General features: G+C 43.7%; 1 protein-coding gene across 3 annotated transcripts in view; it reads left to right on the top strand.

Annotated features, from left to right (window-relative positions):
• Positions 1–4525: 4525 nt before the first annotated feature.
• AP1B1 (adaptor related protein complex 1 subunit beta 1) overlaps positions 4526–21049 on the top strand; it is a 117504-nt gene continuing 100980 nt past the window's right edge. The window contains exons 1-2 of one of the 3 annotated variants that reach the window (XM_030217509.1): positions 4526–4843; positions 14533–14600. In XM_030217509.1, coding sequence (XP_030073369.1) covers positions 14564–14600 — 37 coding nt within the window. In that variant the 5' untranslated portion in view covers positions 4526–4843; positions 14533–14563. Of the gene's footprint in view, positions 4858–14532; positions 14601–21049 lie in introns of all 3 variants that reach the window. The other 2 variants (XM_030217510.1, XM_030217511.1) reach the window with 2 other exon arrangements.

Raw genomic sequence — 21049 nt, 5'->3', positions numbered from 1 at the left:
CCTTAATCCCATTGAAAACTTATGGAGGGAGCTGAAGCTGCGAGTTGCCAAGCGACAGCCCAGAACTCTTAATGATTTAGAGATGATCTGCAAAGAGGAGTGGACCAAAATTCCTCCTGACATGTGTGCAAACCTCATCATCAACTACAGAAGACGTCTGACCGCTGTGCTTGCCAACAAGGGTTTTGCCACCAAGTATTAGGTCTTGTTTGCCAGAGGGATTAAATACTTATTTCCCTCTGCAGAATGCAAATAAATTCATATACTTTCCACAATGTGATTTTCCGGATTTAATTTGTGATGTGCTATCTCTCACTGTTACCAATAACCTACTCTTCAATTATGGGCTGCTCATGTCTTTGTCAGTGGGCAAACTTACAAAATCAGCAAGGGATCAAATACTTATTTCCCCCACTGTATGCTTGCATTTCCGGGTTTGTCTAGGCATGAACGTAAGAGCAATGCTTAGTTTTCTGTAGGATTAAGGCAGATGTGTTCTCCTTAAGCAGTTGTACTATGCAGTGACAATTTTTTTCTGCTTTTTGAATGTTCTTTCCTTTTATATATGACTAGTAAAACATGCCCGTTTCTGGAGCAAATGAAACGGGCACTAGCAAGGTTTTCTTCCCGAACCCCCCCTCCCTACCCACCCCTTCGGCGTTATGAAGCCACTGACCGCCATTGTTCCGGAACTCGTCAACGCAAGCCACCTTCATCTCCCGAGTCCTTGTTGGTTGTAAAGCCACTGACGTCATTGCTCCGCCCTCGACGTCATCACGTTTGACGCGAGGGCGGGGCCCAGACAGCGATTTCGGTGGCTTCACCACCACGAACCCTTCGAACCGGAAGGAAGTGCCCGCAGGTACTGATAGTGACGTCGGTGTCCTCAGAACGTTGAGGGTGAGTTTTATTATACAGGATCTGCATTGCTTGTATGAAGATGTCTATATTTGATGTAGTGAAAAATGCAGTCGATTACAGCGAACACAAATTGACTATGTGGTTCAAAGTAATGCCAACTGAAAAAATAGCGGGTAATCACAATAAATTGTGAGATATATAAATTGATTATGGAGAGGAGAGGACCTCAGACTGGTGACAGTTTGTGATCAATGGAGATCAATAAGATCATAACAGTGTAGTCACATCTATATAATCACTGGTCCTCTACCGACCTCCTCCTGGGCATTTCATTCGTGCGCTTCTAATAACTAATTTGTAATAATCATACATCTCAGCCACAAAAAAAATTTTCAGTAAAAAAAAACACAGCTACTTAGCTTGTTACTGCTTGCTTAAGGGCCTCCCCAACGGTCCCGTTTTGCCAACCACGGCTTCATCAGGGAGAGAGAACCCCGCAACGCCAGACTGTGGTGCAAAACCTAAAAAAACACAAAACAAACACAAAACAAACATCCATTCGTTCACATATCTCACAAAATTTTATTTTCAGACCCCCGAACAAGATATAAGCATCACTCAACCCAATGTAACTAACCCAGTAAGCTGTTAATGCTACAAAAAACGCGCCACATCTACCCACAATTCTGTGGGAATTTAAACCTTTCTGTGGCGGAAACGCTAAACACAGCTGATTACACAAGATGAAAAGAACTGGACGTCACATCCGGTAAAAATCCATCCCGCTCGTGAAAAACTAAATGGTTGTAAAAACCATACACACCCTGCAGGAACTCTGAAAAACTTTTACAATGTTCCATATCGTTTACACTGTGAACATCTAAACCACAACCCACAACATAGAGTGGAGGAGTGGCCTAGTGGTTAGGGTGGTGGACTTTGGTCCTGGGGAACTGAGGAACTGAGTTTGATTCCCAGTACAGGCAGCTCCTTGCGACTCTGGGCAAGTCACTTAACCCTCCATTGCCTGCCGCATTGAGCCTGCCATGAGTGGGAAAGCGCGGGGTACAAATGTAACAAAAAAAAAAAAATTTTATCGACAATGTGAGTTTACAAGTTGAACCTTACGCGATGTTGCGAACATACAACCTAATCAGATCACACATTCATTGATCAATATATCCTCTCACACGTTTACATCCACATCTAATTACCATCCATACAGCCTAACATTCCTATAAGTGGACATAAAAACCAGAACCCTTCCCACCCAACAGCATAGATACTTCAAACTGACAAAAAAAATATTAATAATGACAACACCTCTGTGTGTCTATATCAAAAGAACACAGTCCAATCTATTTTGGCATTTAAGCCGTCAGGTTCTACTGCTTGTAAATGGAAAATCCATTTTTGTTCTAATTGTAGCAGATGCCTATCTATGTTGCCCCCTCGTGGTTTAGGCGCAACTTGGTCAATCACTCTCACTGTAAAATCTTCAAAAGAATGGGAAGTTAACAAACAGTGAGGTACCAATGGAGCACCAGAGCGAGAATGGGCAACACTGTGTCTATGCTCGTTCATCCTAAGGTTGTTATTAGAATCGCACGAATGAAACACCCAGGAGGAGGTCGGTAGAGGACCAATGATTATAAAGAGGTGACTACACTGTTATGATCTTATTGATCTCCATTGATCACAAACTGTCACCAGTCTCTCCATAATCAATTTATATATCTCACAATTTATTGTGATTACCCGCTATTTTTTCAGTTGTGATTACATAGAATATAGTGGAGTTGTTCCCCAAGCTTTATTTGTTCAAAGTAATGCAACATTTTTCTGTGCTGTCATAGCGCAGTGGGCTTTAGAGTCTGTCTTTGATCATTGGCCTCCTCGTGCAGTGAGAGGTGAACTGGAAGAACCAGACACTTAACTCACATGAAACACCCTCCCCCTCTATCCCTTTTTGGTATCCAAATCCCCAGCCCCAATCCAGCATCTGTCATTCCTTCATGTACCATGTTCCAACTAGCGCATTGTATGGGGATAGAAATTTCACCCATCTCCCGCATGTAATCACCTTTCAACTAGAGGGTTGCATGGGGACAGAAATTTCACCCATCCCTGCAAGTAATCTCCATCTCCACCAGTACCCAAACCTGCAGAAGTAATTTCATTTAGGGGCCCTTTTACAAGGCATGCTAGTGTTTTTAGCATGCACCAAAAGTGTGTGCTGAACGGTAGAGACGCCCATACATTCCTACGGGTCTCGAGTGTTTAGTGCATGCCTTTTTAAGACTCCTTTTAATTATGTTGCTGAAATACATTAGAGGCTCTGGTTGAGTCCCATGTACAAAGTATGTAATCCTCCCAATTACTATTTCCAAATAAAGGCACTTTATTAATTTGGTTCACTGTAATTGACTGCATTTTTCACTATGGGAAGGGGGGGGGGGGGGGGGGAATGGGACTTGACATACTGCCTTTCTGTGGTTTTTGCAACTACATTCAAAGCGGTTTACTTATATTCCGGTACTTATTTTGTACCAGGGGCAATGGAGGGTTAAGTGACTTGTCCAGAATCACAAGGAGCTGCAGTGGGAATCAAACCCAATTCCCCAGGATCAAAGTCGCTAAACTAACCACTAAGCTGCTGCTCCACTTTGTACAAGCAAGGCACAGCATAGATAACGATAAAGAAAATTCAAAAGAGAAAAGCACAAAAAAAAGACACAAACTGGAGGAACAGCAGCTCTAGTAATAAAATGTATCCTGACCCAGGCCAGAACTATAAGCTGAGCATGAACAATAACTACCACCAACAGAATCTGGCACTGTCTTTGCCTTTATAAAATTCGTTTTACTATTACTGTTATTCTATAAATTCTTTCTTTCTGTAGCACTAGATCTTATCCTAATGTTCATATTCAATTGTTCCCATTCATTTAAATTACTCTACTCTGTATACGTGGTGGATAGAGTGGTGTGATTTCCGTTTTAGTCTATTTTAAAAGCATAGAAACGGACGTTAATAAAAGAATAAAGTGATACTTTCTTTTTTTTATTGGACTAACAATCTATATTGGCGGTAACTTTGTCACCAGTCGTGTACGTAAAGTAGACCGTTTATTTAGATGGTCTACGTTATATTCAGAGCACCTTAATATCTGCCTATACCTAAGTATTGGCCCCTAGTGTGTCCTCAACTCTGCCTCCAAGTCTAAGCCACACTGAGCCCGCAAAAAGGTGGGAAAATGTGGGATACAAATGCAATAAATAAATAATAAAATTATTTGCAAAACCAGCGGACATTAAAAAAAAAAAAAAGAAAAGGACAACTTGCAGATCAGCATCGGTGCCAATCTTATAACTCCCGCCGGTGCATTAGTTAACATTTACCGCTTTGATGATAAAAACCCACTGTTAACTATACCACTGTGCAGCAAACCCTCCCTTCAATGGTCAAGTGCTCATTCCCCACCCTCCCCCTGGCGGCGGGTGCGCGTGCGACCTCCACCACGTGCAGCAATCTGGCTACACGTGAAGGTGGCCACACGCATGCGCCAACACGTCAGCTGATCTCCGATGCTTCTGTCCCAGTGCATGTGTCCGTACGTAGGCGATAGAGCCTTGCGACGTGCATCAGAGCCCGGGCACAGAGCGACTGCGGCTGCGCCGAATTATCGCCGGGGACGAGGAGGCGGTACTTGGACGTCTCGGAGGACGGAGGGACCCCGTGTGTCGGGAGTTGATCACGGAGCGAGAGTGCTCGTACACTCGTGTCCCCTGAGGCGCTCTTGTTCTTCCCCTGACGTAACGTAACTGTTACTAATTCTTCAGCGCCGTGCTAACCGGCCCCTCCTCTTACGCAACTTCCTGTTTCCGGCAAGGCGGGACGTATTGGTGGTGGGAGAGAAGAAGTAGTTGTGTGTCAAAGGGGACGGGGAGGTAGAGGAGAAGGAAAGCTGCGGGACTGCTGGTGAGTGACCTCAGGTGAGTGGGGTTTGAGGGAGGAGGTGTTGCTCCGGGGAGACCCGCAGTGTCCCCAGCTCTCACCTCAATGCGTATGAAAAGAGGTGCGAGGGCAGTCCAACAGGAGGCGTATTTTCAAAGCACTTAGGTTTCTATGGAACTTTGATAGTGTAATTGTGTTTCTCTGTTGATCACCCTCCTCTCACCTACCAACACCCATCTTGTTAGAATATCAATGAAATGCTTTGATGTCCCCATGCATACTCCCACCCTGTCAGACTGTCAAAGTAATGCTACTACTAGGGTTACGCAGCGCTGTACAGTTTAACAAAGAAGGACAGTCCCTGCTCAAAGGAGCTTACAATCTAAAGGACGAAATGACAAGTTGGGGCAGTCAAGATTTCCTGAATAGAGGTAAAGTGGTTAGGTGCCAAAGGTAGGGTTACCATATGGCTCCAGAAAAAGGAGGACGGATTGAGCCAGCCGGGTTTTACTTCCATTGCTGCTGACATTGAAGAGGTGGGCTTTGAGTAGGGATTTGAAGATGGGCAGGGAGGGGGCCTGGCGTATGGGCTCAGGGAGTTTATTCCAAGCATGGGGTTGAGGCGAGGCAGAAAGAGCGGAGCCTGGAGTTGGCGGTGGTGGAGAAGGGTACTGAAAGGAGGGATTTGTCTTGAGAGCGGAGGTTACGGGTAGGAACGTAAGGGGAGATGAGGGTAGAGAGGTAAGGAGGGGCTGCAGATCGAGTGCTTGGATGTTTCACTTGTATATACTATCTGCTACCACATTTGGTTATTTCCGATCTGACGAAGAAGGGCAACCTTCAAAAGCTAATCAAGAAATGTATTAAGTTATGGCCAATAAAAAAGGTATCTTATTTTCTTTTCCGTGTTTTATTTTGTTTGATTTCTATTGATAACCTTAAGAGTGGACTAACACGGCTACCACACCTCTCTGCTTATGGAGCTTTGGAAGGCTAAGTGCTTTGAAAATATGCCTCTTGGTATCTTTGAATTATTGGCTGCTAAGCCATTGTTTCTGCCAGTAGAATGGTTGAAGGATCTGGTGATTGTGGTTGCGGTACCTTCTAAAGTTAAACCTTTTCAGCTGAGTTTCTCTTTTGAAGAGGTTTGTTTTATTTTGCTATGCATATTTTTATATTCAAAAGATTTGGTCACTTGCCTTTTCAAATCTCACTGTAATATGACTTACAGTGAGTACTTCTGTTCCAGAGGGTTGATATACCTGAGACTGGTCAACTGACTTCACCATCTACAAGTTACAAGGAGTGTTCGTGGAAGGGCAGGTGTTTGGATAGGGTTCTTTGTTTATCACCAGCTGTGCCTCCTCCATTAGGATTCTGTTTTGGAGACTGCAGATGCATTTTCAAATCTTGAAATACTGGGTTGCTTGCAGATGAATCCCATGTAACTTTGGGGTTAAAGCCCGACTAGAGGGTTATAGTAGAATGGATTAGGAAAGAAGTTGCATGCAGGCATAGTATAAACAATTTTTTTCCAGTTCCTCTGTTAATTGTTTTATTTTATGGCTTAAGTGCATTTTCCAGTGGATTGACTTATCATAAGAACACCACATGCAGTCGTGTAGTAAATGCTTAGGAAAGGACTCTGCTAGCGAGTGCTTCTGCTTTGGATTGAATTCTGTGATGATAGATGATGTATAGTGAAAGTTTTCAAGGAATAATTCCTATTGTCATACTTCTTGAAAAAAAGACTTTTGGTTGCAGGGAGTATTTCCCCTACTCTTTCTCATTGTAAGGATTTTAATTTTGTTGTGCATGGAAGTCCAGAGCTAGGCTGAACAAGAATAGTCTAGTGATATTTGGTAGTTAAAGCTCAAGGCTGGAATTTAGAAGTGTCTGGGCTTGAATTCCAGATTTTTCACCTGACTCTCTGTGTGGTCCTGAGCAAGTTAGCTGTTCCTCAGATAGTTAGCTGGGAGCGTTATCAATGCTATAATAATTCTTCCCTTCTTTCTTTACTTTTATACACAGAGCACGTTTCTGTGATTATACTTTGTGGTTCCCCCTTGTATGACCAAGAAAGGAAACTGCAATGCAACATCGGGAAATACTCTTCTGTCATTATTTTCATTTGGATCAGCTCTTGCAGGTTGAAAAAGGTGTGGGATATACATAGAGGAGTATTTTCACTCAAAGTAAAACAACCAACTTGCACACAAAAATGAGAGCGTACAGAGGGGGTAACTTGCACAGAGCAACAGGTACAGCCATAACAACAAAGGGGAGTGGGTAACTTGCACGGAGTGACAGGTTCAACACTTTCTGGGCAGACTGGATGGACCATGCTGCTCTTTTTCTGCTATCATTACTGTGTTTCCGTGACTACATATAACCACATGATTATAAATAAAGCACGATTAAAAAAAAAAAAGATTCCGTGCTCTGTGGCAGTTAAGGAATATTTATTTAAAACTCATCACCCCACTTTGTTGTTCCTAGCCGTGGAGCAAGCATGTTACATTTAAAATAGATCACATAAAGATAAAGCAAAGTTGTTTTTTTGTTTTTTTTTTAATCAACAGCAGTCATAAAAATGGTGTATATTGAGATATGATGCATTATGTTGGGTGATTGTGTGATGCAGCACTCTGGTCTGTCTTCCTTCCTTGGTTCAGTTTGGCTCACCAAACATCCTGCTAAGAATAAGCTGTGTTGATTGAGATAAATAGAAATCTAATAAAACTTTGTCTCACTTTTGACAGTGACTTCTTCTCTTACCTTTTAGAAAGTGTTTCCTTGGTGTATTTATTTATTTATTTATTTATTTTATTGCATTTGTATCCCACATTTTCCCACCTATTTGCGGGCTCAGTGTGGCTTACAATACATTGTAAATAATGGAAATGCAGTTTGTTACAATCAGTTATGGATTCCATTGTGAGAAGTTAAGCGAGACAAAGTCAAGGTGTCGTTAGGGAATAGGTCAAGGAAAAGAACAATGGAAAGAGACAACGGGAAATTGGTAGGGTGATAAAACCTTAGCAAAAGAACATTCGGTATAACATTTTCTGTGAGTGAAGGTTTAAGTGTGATGAGATTACGGGGGATGAGAGTTCAGAAAAGAATGTATTGGTGTATTTCTGCAATAGTGAGTGTGTACACACATAAGGGTGGTATTTAGAAAGTTGAGGCTTGGTGTCTATATAGTCTGTGATTCCATTTTTCCCCTTCTCCATGTGAATTGACTTACTGACTCAAGTATCGGGACAGCTTTCCTCACTAATATCTGTGTAAAGGAGCAAGTCTCGCTACTGCATTTTTAAACGTTACATCTTCTGTGACCCTTGACGCAGGCGCTGTGCGCTGAAACATGGCCCGTGTTGGGTCAACTTTGGAAGATTGTTGTCCAAGTTATGAGATTAAAGAGACTTTGTCCTGATTTTGAAGGTTTTTAGTTCTTTCTTTTGGCAATTTTAACTTTGTGGTGTACTTGGAACCCTCTCTGTGCTCAGATGCATATAGTACCATGGTGAGTGTTTCACATGGGGTTGGCACCTGGACGAGCTTGCCCTAAATGGCATGGACCTCTAGCCACTTTGACACACATGTTTTGGATGTGTTTGATGTTTATCGGTACTGGAGAGGAGTCTGTTAGGAATTATTTGGAAAGAGGTCAAGAATAAAACAGAATATTATGCCTTTGCAGCAGTCCAGAATGTGACTGTTTATGGAAGCACTGTGTGCAGTTCTTGCTACGAAACTTGAAAGGTACCAAGAAGGAAAGGGGATGGAAAAGCTGTAGAGATTAGCAGTCACAGCTGAGAGGAGATTATGCAGAGGTCTTATCAGATCATGAGTAGGGTGCAACAGGGAAATAGGGAACGTTGTTTTCTCTTTCAAATAGTACTAAGATGGGAGGGATGGGGGTCACAACCCGACCAACAGGTAACCCATTTAAAACAAATCAGAGAAAATGCTTTTTCACTTACTGTACAATTAAGCGGTAGAATTTGTTGTCAGAAGATGTGCACGAAGCATTTAGCATAGCTGGGTTCAGATAAGTTCTGGAAAGAAACATCCATAAACTATTGTTAGTCCTGTACGGCTTAGGAAAGCCACTACTTATTTCTGGACTTAAATCTACCTTTGGGGATCCTGTTTGTTAAATACATTGGCTACGGTTGCAGATAGGATGGACTTTTTGTACTCAGCGTGGTAAATGTTATGTTACAGGAGACCATATCCTTTAGGTGATGTGTGTTTTCAAATGCATTCTGTTCACCTATTGAGAAAGCCTTGTCCTCCGATCATGTGGCTGTTCCTTCCATCCACTTTCCCCTATCTTGTCATGAACATGATTAGAGAGGCAGAATGATGTGGGCCACCATTGGCCTCCTGAGCCTTGCATTGAAAAACATTGGCCTACAGCATTTTTCTTAAAAAAAGAAAAAAAAAAAAAAAAGGTGGTAAATAAATCCTATTAAATATGTTTTTTTCTGATACTTTATCATGTTAGTCCTATTATTAGGATTTCGTTTTTATCTCTGTGTTTTATGGTTATCCGTTCAGAAGCTGCTGCACGTCTTATATTCCGCCAGAACTGATATACTCATATCACCCCTCTCCTCAAGTCACTTCACCGGCTTCCGATCAGATACCGCATACAATTCAAGATTCTCCTCCTTACCTACAAATACTACTACTACTACTACTACTTAACATTTCTAGAGCGCTACTAGGGTTACGCAGCGCTGTACAATTTAACAAAGAGAGACAGTCCCTGCTCAAAGAGCTTACAATCTAATAGACAAGTGAACGGTCGGTCCGATAGGGGCAGTCAAATTGGGGCAGTCTGGATTCACTGAACGGTAAGGGTTAGGTGCCGAACGCAGCATTGAAGAGGTGGGCTTTAAGCAAAGACTTGAAGACGGGCAGGGAGGGGGCTTGGCGTAAGGGTTCAGGAAGGTTGTTCCAAGCATAGGGTGAGGCGAGGCAGAATGAGCGGAGCCTGGAGTTGGCGGTGGTGGAGAAGGGTACTGAGAGGAGGGATTTATCCTGTGAACGGAGGTTACGGGCGGGAATGCACCCGGTCTGCGGCTCCTCACTACCTCTCTACCCTTATCTCCCCCTATGTTCCCGCCCGTAACCTCCGCTCACAGGACATCCCTCCTTTCAGTTCCCTTCTCCACCACTGCCAACTCCAGGCTCCGCTCATTCTGCCTTGCCTCACCCTATGCTTGGAACAATCTTCCTCAAGCCCTACGCCAAGCCCCCTCCCTACCCATCTTCAAATCTTTGCTTAAAACTCACCTCTTCAATGCTGCTTTCGGCACCAAACCTTTCGTGAAATATAGTATGCCCTATCAGACGGACTCTACACTTGACTTTTGACTGTACACTTGTCTTTAGATTGTACACCTGTCTTTTAGATTGTTAGCTCCTTGAGCAGGGACTGTCCTTCCATGTTAAATTGTACAGCGCTGCATAACCCTAGTAGCGCTTTAGAAATGTTAAGTAGTAGTAGTAGTAATTTTACTATTGTTAAAAATTGTAAGTTTAAGTTAACCTGTACCCGCAGTACACCGCCTTGGGTAGATCTCTTCATGAAGGCAGTTAGTAAACCCCAATAAATGTGGCCCACACATTGCTTTTTGTAGTCTTTATTTATGACAGACAGGGGGAAGTGGATGGGAGGAAGAGCCACTTGCTCGGAGGACAAAGCTTACTCAATAGGTGAACAGAATGCATTTGAAAAGACACCACCTAATGGATATGTTCAACAAAGAGTTTCAAGGTGGGCTGTTGAGATGGATATCATTGACATACACTGGTTAGCAGCTTCATGACCTTGGATGGGAATATATTTGGCGGCTCTCCTTCAGCTCATTGGATCCAAAGTGGCCCTGACTTAAAAAATTAGTGAAGACCAATGTCCCAGGCGGTGTACAGCAAGAATAAGATGGACAGTCTTGTGAAATGATGCCATATTAGTACCAAAAAAAAAGATGACCATTTTTCAATATTTGTTGAGCGTGCTTTCAGGTTGATCAAAGGTTCACAGTGTCCCTTAGTCCATAGTAACCCAGCTTTTGTCAATTATTAATAGACTTTCCAAGCCAGCTCTTTTTTATTTTGTCTTGCATTCTGACACCATGGTGGTATGTTAACTTTTGTGGAAGGTTCCCTATGCCAGAGAGACAAGAAGATTATGTTTGAGAATTCAGTTTCCTTTAGAGTAGCATTTCTGCATGGCAGCCAAAGAATGCAGACTCGCATGGTCACAGCTGTATAGTACTCTCAGCTTTAAAGCTGCTATGTCCATCTCGCAGCGGCATGCACCTTGAACTCGGTTTCCAATGGCTCCTTTGATCTTGAGTTCCTCAAGGATGCTCTGAGCTTTCCTGTAAGGAGGTTGAGTAAGAATTGCTGCGAGATCCTTCAACTTGCCCAGAGCCTTCATGTACATAAGTATTGCTGTACTGGGAAAGACCAAAGGTCCATCAAGCCCAGCATCCTGCTTCCAGCAGTGGCCAATCTATTTCACAAGTACCTGGCAGAAACCCAATCAGTAGCAACATTCCAGAACCTCAAAGAGTAACAAGATTCCAGAATCCCAAAGAATAGCAAGATTCCATGCTACCAATCCTGGGGCAAGCAGTGGCTTCCCCCATGTCCATCTCAATCACAGACTATGGACTTTTCCTCCAGGAACTTGCCCAAGCCTAAAGGAGGGAAGCAGCAACCATCGTTCATGGTGACACTAGTCATTCAGGAAACTTATCAGTGACTCCATCTGCCTGAGGATTGTAGCTGTGACGACAGCTGCTTTGGAGCCGAGATTATAAGATCATCTTATTGGTGTTTTTAAAATACTTCGATGAATCCCCTTTATGCCTTTCTGCTGCTCTTAAGACACGTTCCTACTTGCTCTTTGAGATCTCAGTCGTCATCTTGAATTTTCCTCATTCAAGCAGGTGAGATTAGAAGAATATAGAGTTCGCTTTTATTCCGGCAGCGCCAGAATTATGGAATTCTCTGTCACAACAATTTGCTACAAGTTCAACCATACTCTCCTTTAAGAAACAATTAAAAGCCCTTTTTTTTTTTCCAGCAGACCTTTATATGATTTTGGGCCCTGTACTAGAATATGAAGGGTTTAATTTACTTATTGTCTTTTGATAACGTTTCATATTTTATGTTTATGTGAGCTGCCTAGAATTGTAGATGGTGTGGGATACAATAAATAAAATAAATAAAAATAGCACTCCCCCCAACCATCTGACACACTCACTCCCCACAGATAGTTGTGAATGAAGGCTGTAGCCCAGTGCGGGCTGATTCTGCTTGAGCTGAAAGACCAAAAGGAACAGAAACTGCTAGGCAAAAAGGGAAAAAAAACAAACAAACCCCCAGCTTTTTAACAGTGTAGCTCCAACTTGTGCTCTAAGCCCTTTAAAATAATGAGTGGAATGGATCGGGTGGATGTGAAGCGACTGTTCACGCTACCCAAAAATACTAGGACTACAGGGCATGAGTTGAAGCTACAGTGTGGTAAATTTTAAAACGAATCGGAGAAAATTTTTCTTCACCCAACGTGTAATTAGACTCTGGAATTCGTTGCCGGAGAACGTGGTACGGGCGGTTAGCTTGACGGAGTTTAAAAAGGGGTTAGATAGATTCCTAAAGGACAAGTCCATAGACCGCTATTAAATGGACTTGGAAAAATTCCGCATTTTTAGGTATAACTTGTCTGGAATGTTTTTACGTTTGGGGAGCGTGCCAGGTGCCCTTGACCTGGATTGGCCACTGTCGGTGACAGGATGCTGGGCTAGATGGACCTTTGGTCTTTCCCAGTATGGCACTACTTATGTACTTATGTACTTATGTACATAGAAAGTTCGTAATCAGTCGGGAGTATAGACAGAGGAAGCAGACAGGCTTTGTTGATATTTGGCAGTATTATTATAAACTGTACTCCTGTGTTTTGCCACACGAAGATCTGAAGGGATCCCAGCATGTACACCATGTTCGGCCTTGTGTGAGTAAAGGTCTTGTGTCATTTTCTTATTTCTCTGGTTGCGCTTGCATAAAACAGTGGCATCTAATTTTGTCCTCTTCCTGACTTGCATCCTGACTCCATCCCTGATTTCACTGCATTGAATCTTGCCCATATGTATTAGTTATCAGCAGGAAACCTTCGGTCTCAGTGTTGCTGACCTGTGTCTTTTTCTTCTTGTTTTTTCATGTGGGACAGCGAATGTCTCTTCTCCTTACCCTGTTTTCATTTTCTGCACTTCCTCCCTCGTGGTTGCCTGAGGAAAAGGGTCTCTTTATCTGTACACTTTTCCTCCACTGCCAGCTCCAGACTCTGTTCCTGTTGTCTTGCTGCACCATATGCCTGGATTAGACTTCCTGAGTCAGTATGTCAGGCTGCAGCTCTGGCCGTCTTCAAATACTGCACTGGCTCCCACACAAAGAACGCATCACATTCAAACTCTGTACCCTAGTCCATAAAATCATCCATGGTGACGCCCCAGCATATATGTCAGACCTAATAGAACTACCACCCAGAAACACAAAAAAATCTTCTCGCACATTCCTTTAACCTTCATCCTCCCAAGTGCAAAGGCTTGAAATACAAATCAATGCATGCATCAACCTTTTCGTATACAAGCACACAGCTCTGGAACGCGCTGCCACGCAACCTGAAAACGGTCTATAAATTGACCAACTTCCGCAAACTACTGAAAACTTATCTCTTTGACAACATCAAACATATAAACGGCGAGTGACCGTACTCACTCGCAAATGCACAGTAGAGACCTTCTCTGCCCCGCCCCCGCGTCAATACGTGATGACGGGGGGGCGGAACACAGAGGGTCTGTACTGCGCATTTCTGAGGGAGGGACACCGCCGTCTAACGCTCCCCCCACCCGAGTCGCCGCCGCCACCCACCTTCTATCCGGTCGGGCCCTCGCTCCACTATTGAAACAGCGAGGGTCCGGGAACGCAGCACTGAGCTCTGCTGAGCTGCCGACATCGCCCTTCCTTCTTGTTCTCTGCTTCTGTCCCGCCCTCGACGACGTTACATCACATGAGGGCGGGACAGGCAGAGAAGAAGAAGGAAGGCCGACATCGGCACCTCAGCAGAGCTCAGTGCTGCGTTCCCGGACCCTCGCTGTTTCAATAGCGGAGCGAGGGCCCGGCCGGGTGGAAGGTGGGTGGTGACGGCTCGGGGGGGGGGGGGGGAGGCAGCGGCAAACTTGGTGGCGGGGGCGGGCCCTTCAACCCCCCCCCTTCCTATAATAGCCCGTTTTTACGGGCTCAAAGGCTAGTATATCATAAAGATCAACACGTATAACTGCACTATCTCTAATATATCCAGAAATGCTCTTTAATGTCTTTTGCCCTAAAATCATCATGTATTTCACCACCATGTAACCCAAAACCCTCTGTTAAACCAATTGTATGTTCTCTTCTACCTCCATTACCCTTGAAGAATTGTAAGCCACATTGAGCCTGCAAAGAGGTGGGATAATGTGGGATACAAATGCAATAAATAAATAAATCTAGGCTAAAAGCCCACCTTTTTGAGGCTGCTTTAACTCCTATTCACGTCTTCAGTACCCATGTCTATAGTAAAGTATGCAAAAGTTATATCAATACAAATGAGCATCTACTGCCTGTCTTTCTGTCTTTTTTTTTTGTTCTAGAGATTCCAGAGAGCAGCACCAGGCACTAAAGATGACGGACTCCAAGTATTTCACTACCACAAAGAAAGGTGAGAGGCGGGCACTAGCAGGGAATGAATCTTTTTGCTTCAGGAGACAAAAAAATTCTTTTGGGAGGTGAAATCTTTATTCTGTTACATAGCTTCCCACTATTCCAGAACCTGTGGAATAGTTATGTCCATCAACCAGCAGGTGGAGATAGAAAACTGAGCCGAGACATGTCTTTACCGGACGCCAAGAGAGATAAGGACTGTATCAGAATTTAAGGAAGCGTGGAACAGTCACTTTGGATCTGTTAGAAAAATGAGGAGTTAGTGGTTACTATGCTATGCTAACAAGGTCTTATATTTATTTTTGTTACATTTGTACCCCACGCGCTTTCCCACTCATGGCAGGCTCAATGCGGCAGGCAATGGAGGGTTAAGTGACTTGCCCAGAGTCGCAAGGAGCTGCCTGTGCCGGGAATCGAACTCAGTTCCTCAGTTCCCCAGGACCAAAGTCCACCACCTTAACCACTAGGCCACTCCTCCACGTATATCCCGCAAAATCCCTGCAATTACAGGTTCAGAGCGAGTTACAAACTTGAAATAAAATACAGTAACTCAATATTAAACAATACGTAGTTTCAAAAAAGCCAAGTCTCTTTTTAAATGTACCATAAGAACGACTCTGGCGAATATTTAAAGGCAAAGCATTCCATTGCATAACCATGTAATAATATGACCCTTCATGAACTTTTCTATAATGTACACCTTTAATAGTTGGAAAAGACAACATCAAACGTCCATTATTACGAGATCCAGATAGCATCTTAATCAAAAAAGGTCCTTCTAAGCATCCCAACATTCAGGACCTGATTACAGCAGAATGGGTCTCTCTAGAAGCCACGCTTCTGCTTGTTGGTTCCGGAGGAGAAGATAAATTGTAGCTTCCCAGGGTGAACTCCCTTGTTATGGCGGTGACTAGGAAGACTATCTTGCCGGATAGGAAGCTAGAAGGCTCCCTGAAACAAGCCTTTGAAATGGCCTCTTTGGGTCTTCAGACGACAGTGTGCAGCTTGTTCATGGCAAGAACACACCTGAAGTCATGAATGAGTTTTGCAAATCAGACATACTGTTTGTGCTTTCTGTAAACAGGCTTGACCTCACGGCTTCCAAGCCCACAATTGCTAGTTTCCTTCAGCCATCATATCAGCTTATTTGCTAGCGGGGAAACGGACTCCTCAGGCTCATTCTACGAGGTGTATCACAATATCCTGGGTGGAAACCACCTTACTATCTCTGGTAGATATTTGCAAGGTGACATCGTGGTCAATCCCAGATAACCTTTGACAAGCAGTACAGGGTGGACTTTGTGGCATTCTTGGAAGTGAGTTTTGGAGCTTTGGTCTTGGGCGGTGGCACCAGGATCCCACTCACTCTAGGGATTACTTTTAAACATCCTGCAGGTTCTGGAATAGGGGGAAGCTATGTAATGGAAGGAGAAACGAGATTTTAACTGATACGTTTTCTTTCCATTAACTATTCCAGTGACCTGCCCGAGGTTTCTGAGATGTTTAGTTGGTGTGAAGTAATGGGTCAAGTAACGACTGTCACCTTGCATGGTACTTCCTGCATATCTCTTGTTCTCTACAAGTTGTTCAGAGATGACAGGTCCACACATTTGCTTGTCTAGTGTTAAGTTAGCAAGTTTAAGGTTGTATTTATTTATTTATTTTGTTACATTTGTACCCCGCGCTTTCCCACTCATGGCAGTTTCAATGCGGTTTACTTACATGGGGCAATGGAGGGTTAAGTGACTTGCCCAGGGTCACAAGGAGCTGCCTGTGCCTGAAGTGGGAATCGAACTCAGTTCCCCAGGACCAAAGTCCACCACCCTAACCACTAGGCCACTCCTCCACTGTTGTTACTATTTGAGATTCTACATGGAATGTTGCTATTCCACTAGAAGTCAGCCCTTGCAGATCACCAATGTGGCCGCGCAGGCTTCTGTGAGTCTGACGTCCTGCACGTACGTGCAGGACGTCAGACTCACAGAAACAGAAGCCTGCGCAGCCTTGTACATGGAATGTTGCTAGTGGAATAGCAACATTCCATGTAGAATCTCCAATAGTAGCAACATTCCATGTAGAATCTCCAATAGTATCTATTTTATTTTTGTTACATTTGTACCCTGCGCTTTCCCACTCATGGCAGACTCAATGCGGCTTACATGGGGACAATGGAGGGTTAAGTGACTTGCCCAGAGTCACAGGGAGCTGCCTGTGCCTGAAGTGGGAATCGAACTCAGTTCCCCAGGACCAAAGTCCACCACCCTAACCAATAGGCCACTCCTCCACTGTTGCTACTATTTGAGTTTCTACATGGAATGTTGCTATTCCACTAGCAACATTCCATGTAGAAGTCGGCCCTTGCAGATCACCAATGTGGCCGCGAAGGCTTCTGCTTCTGTTTCTGTGAGTCTGACGTCCTGCACATAAGTGCAGGACGTCAGACTCACAGAAACAGAAGCCTGCGCAGCCTTCTACATGGAATGTTGCTAGTGGAATAGCAACATTCCATGTAGAATCTCCAATAGTAGCAACATTCCATGTAGAATCTCCAATAGTATCTATTTTATTTTTGTTACATTTGTATCCTGCGCTTTCCCACTCATGGCAGACTCAATGCGGCTTACATGGGGACAATGGAGGGTTAAGTGACTTGCCCAGAGTCACAGGGAGCTGCCTGTGCCTGAAGTGGGAATCGAACTCAGTTCCTCAGTTCCCCAGGACCAAAGTCCACCACCCTAACCACTAGGCCACTCCTCCACTGTTGCTACTATTTGAGATTCTACATGGAATGTTGCTATTCCACTAGCAACATTCCATGTAGAAGTCGGCCCTTGCAGATCACCAATGTGGCCGCGCAGGCTTCTGCTTCTATGAGTCTGACGTCCACTCACAGAAACAGAAGCCTGCGCAGCCTTCTACATGGAATGTTGCTAGTGGAATAGCAACATTCCATGTAGAATCTCCAACAGTAGCAACATTCCATGTAGAATCTCCAACAGTAGCAACATTCCATGTAGAATCTCCAATAGTATCTATTTTATTTTTGTTACATTTGTACCCTGCGCTTTCCCACTCATGGCAGACTCAATGCGGCTTACATGGGGACAATGGAGGGTTAAGTGACTTGCCCAGAGTCACAGGGAGCTGCCTGTGCCTGAAGTGGGAATCGAACTCAGTTCCCCAGGACCAAAGTCCACCACCCTAACCAATAGGCCACTCCTCCACTGTTGCTACTATTTGAGTTTCTACATGGAATGTTGCTATTCCACTAGCAACATTCCATGTAGAAGTCGGCCCTTGCAGATCACCAATGTGGCCGCGAAGGCTTCTGCTTCTGTTTCTGTGAGTCTGACGTCCTGCACATAAGTGCAGGACGTCAGACTCACAGAAACAGAAGCCTGCGCAGCCTTCTACATGGAATGTTGCTAGTGGAATAGCAACATTCCATGTAGAATCTCCAATAGTAGCAACATTCCATGTAGAATCTCCAATAGTATCTATTTTATTTTTGTTACATTTGTATCCTGCGCTTTCCCACTCATGGCAGACTCAATGCGGCTTACATGGGGACAATGGAGGGTTAAGTGACTTGCCCAGAGTCACAGGGAGCTGCCTGTGCCTGAAGTGGGAATCGAACTCAGTTCCTCAGTTCCCCAGGACCAAAGTCCACCACCCTAACCACTAGGCCACTCCTCCACTGTTGCTACTATTTGAGATTCTACATGGAATGTTGCTATTCCACTAGCAACATTCCATGTAGAAGTCGGCCCTTGCAGATCACCAATGTGGCCGCGCAGGCTTCTGCTTCTATGAGTCTGACGTCCACTCACAGAAACAGAAGCCTGCGCAGCCTTCTACATGGAATGTTGCTAGTGGAATAGCAACATTCCATGTAGAATCTCCAACAGTAGCAACATTCCATGTAGAATCTCCAACAGTAGCAACATTCCATGTAGAATCTCCAACAGTAGCAACATTCCATGTAGAATCTCCAATAGTATCTATTTTATTTTTGTTACATTTGTACCCTGCGCTTTCCCACTCATTGCAGGCTCAATGCGGCTTACATGGGGCAATGAAGGGTTAAGTGACTTGCCCAGAGTCACAAGGAGCTGCCTGTGCCTGAAGTGGGAATTGAACTCAGTTCCTCAGGACCAAAGTCCACCACCCTAACCACTAGGCCACTCCTCCTTACTTCTTGTGTACATAAATACTGAGGAGCTGGACTGGATGCCAAAAGGGAGATGTCTCGGCTCAGTTTTCAGTTCTCCCTCTCCACACCTGCTGGTTGATGGACACAACTATCCCACAGGTTCTTGAATAGTGGGAAGGACTAATGGAAAGAAAATGATCAGGTAAGACCTCATTTCTCTTTCCAGAGACTTTTGGGGAATCATACTTTTCATCCTTAGTTTCTTTCAAATTGTCTTTTATTTTTCAGTTTCTTTCAAATTGTCTTTATATTACTTAGAAATATTTTGATATACACGCTTCACCAACAAGTTTGAAGCAAGTTTACAAATAAATGCAATAATCCATTACAAGTTTTACACACTATCGCACCTCGATTCTGCACTTCAAAACAATCCACGAACTCCCTCACCTTTTCTTCCAACCTTCATAGAATCGTCAAATAACCTCTCCCCAGAGACTATGCTTACAAAACATCTGGTCTTACATCCTGCTTACACCTTGCAGTTCAAAGCGGGTAACAGTAACATCAAGAACCAGAACAATCCTCTGGGGAGGTCAGTTAAAGAAAGAGAGTGACAATTAAAATGAAAAATTGTAGTTAAAAAAAATCTTTTTGTGGTGTATTCTTCCTAAGCAACAGGTAAGATTGAGATAACCAAAATGTACTACTACTACTACTACTACTATTTAGTATTTCTATAGCGCTACAAGGCGTACGCAGCGCTGCACAAACATAGAAGATAGACAGTCCCTGCTCAAGGAGCTTACAATCAAATAGACAAAAATAAAGTAATCAAATCAATTAATGTGTACAGGAAGGAGGAGAGGAGGGTAGGTGGAGGCGAGTGGTTACGAGTCAAAAGCAGTGTTAAAGAGGTGGGCTTTCAGTCTAGATTTAAAGGTGGCCAAGGATGGGGCAAGACGTAGGGGCTCAGGAAGTTTATTCCAGGCGTAGGGTGCAGCGAGACAGAAGGCGCGAAGTCTGGAGTTGGCAGTAGTGGAGAAGGGAACAGATAAGAAGGATTTATCCATGGAGTGGAGTGCACGGGAAGGGGTGTAGGGAAGGACGAGTGTGGAGAGGTACTGGGGAGCAGCAGAGTGAGTACATTTATAGGTTAGTAGAAGAAGTTTGAACAGGATGCGAAAACGGATATGGAGCCAGTGAAGCGACTTGAGGAGAGGGGTAGTATGAGTAAAGCGACCCTGGCGGAAGATGAGACGGGCAGCAAACTCTTTCAAATAACTGGCAACTTGAAATTCTAGCGTTGTTTCAAACATTTTTAGCCTTTTCCTTTCCTAACTAATCCATTCAATAAAAGACTTTTATACTGTGGCCAAAGCCAAGCTTTCACCCTCTTTTGGAAAGCAGGATAATACATCTTACATGTACCTCTAGTGGCAGAGAATAAGTGGAGGAGTGGCCTAGTGGTTAGGGTGGTGGACTTTGGTCCTGAGGAACTGAGTTTGATTCCCACTTCAGGCACAGGCAGCTCCTTGTGACTCTGGACAAGTCACTTAACCCTCCATTGCCCCATGTAAGCCGCATTGAGCCTGCCATGAGTGGGAAAGCGCGGGGTACAAATGTAAAAAAAACCAAACCCCCAAAACATTCATATTATTTGGAACTGAATCCTACATGCTGTGATGATATATTTGTCTTACGGTAGAAGGGTGTTTGATGCAACAGATGATCTAAAAAGTGACACCCCCTTCTTATATCTAGTGTTTTCATTTTTATGCAGCATGTCAACAAAGAAAAGAAAGTAAGATAGTCCAATAAAAAAAGGTTAACTTAATACATTTTTGATTAGCTTTTTGAAGGCAGTACCGTCTTTAGATCAGAAACAAAATCTGATCTGAAAATATTGCCTTCAAAAGCTAATCAAAAAATAACCTTTATTTTGGAGTAGCAATATATCTTATTTTCTTTTCTTTGTTTTTGTTTTATTTCTATTTATTACCTTTAAAAAAGGACTAGCACCGCTACCACACCATTTGATCCAAGATGGAATCTAACTGCATATTGCCATATGGGTCGTTTAAAAATTTCCAGTCTCAGAATATGGAGGTGACATTCTGAAGGTTGCTGAGGGTGATATAAAAGAGGTATAGCAAACTGTAAGAGGCAGTACTGTTTATCTGCCAGAGCAGCTCTGTCACACCCAACACTGCTGTCAGCAGATGCTTCCTAGTTTGTGGATGGGTAAGAATCCAGGGGTGGACCACCGAGGTGGAAGAACAGAGAACACTACG

This window comes from Microcaecilia unicolor, chromosome 11, assembly GCF_901765095.1.
Source record: "Microcaecilia unicolor chromosome 11, aMicUni1.1, whole genome shotgun sequence".
In the NCBI taxonomy this organism is placed as follows: Eukaryota; Metazoa; Chordata; class Amphibia; order Gymnophiona; family Siphonopidae; genus Microcaecilia; species Microcaecilia unicolor.
Note: the sequence above shows the minus strand (reverse complement) of the source record. Positions and strands in the feature narration are given on the sequence as shown.